The sequence below is a fragment of the Phaethon lepturus genome, unplaced genomic scaffold, assembly GCF_000687285.1.
Source record: "Phaethon lepturus isolate BGI_N335 unplaced genomic scaffold, ASM68728v1 scaffold29963, whole genome shotgun sequence".
NCBI lineage: Eukaryota > Metazoa > Chordata > Aves > Phaethontiformes > Phaethontidae > Phaethon > Phaethon lepturus.
In genome coordinates, this window is record NW_010531635.1 from 460 (window position 1) to 881 (window position 422).

Genomic DNA, 422 nt, shown 5'->3' on the forward strand with positions numbered 1-422 from the left:
GGCCTACCCCACCGGCCCCGCGGGCCCCCCCCAGCCGTGGCTGCTCCTTGCAATGGAGCCGCGGTCCTTACTGCAAGTTCTTCGTGGTCTTCTTCGCCGCCTTCTACTTCCTCCTGCCCCTCCTCATCATCGTGGTGGTCTACTGCAGCATGTTCAAGGTGGCGGCGTCCCTCCGCGCCGCGCCCCAGCCGCTCCACCATGGTCACCACCTCGGGAGCCCCTCGTACCACCCCGCAGAGGACGTTCGGGGGGGGCAAGGCGGCCGCCATCCTACTGGCCGTGGGGGGCCAGTTCCTCTTCTGCTGGTTGCCCTACTTCTCCTTCCACCTCTACACCGCCCTGAGCGCCCAGCCCTTGGTGGGGCCGGCGGCCGAGACCGTGGTCACTTGGCTGGGTTACTTCTGCTTTACCTCCAACCCCTT

At 67.3% G+C, this 422-nt stretch overlaps 1 protein-coding gene across 1 annotated transcript in view; it reads left to right on the forward strand.

Annotated features, from left to right (window-relative positions):
• LOC104618911 (probable G-protein coupled receptor 61) overlaps window positions 1-417 on the forward strand; it is a gene marked incomplete at both ends in the record, with an annotated part of 870 nt that extends 453 nt beyond the window's left edge. Inside the window, 2 exon segments of the mRNA XM_010284629.1 lie at window positions 35-180; window positions 182-417. Of these exon segments, the coding sequence (XP_010282931.1) occupies window positions 35-180; window positions 182-417 (382 nt within the window).
• Window positions 418-422: the final 5 nt, after the last annotated feature.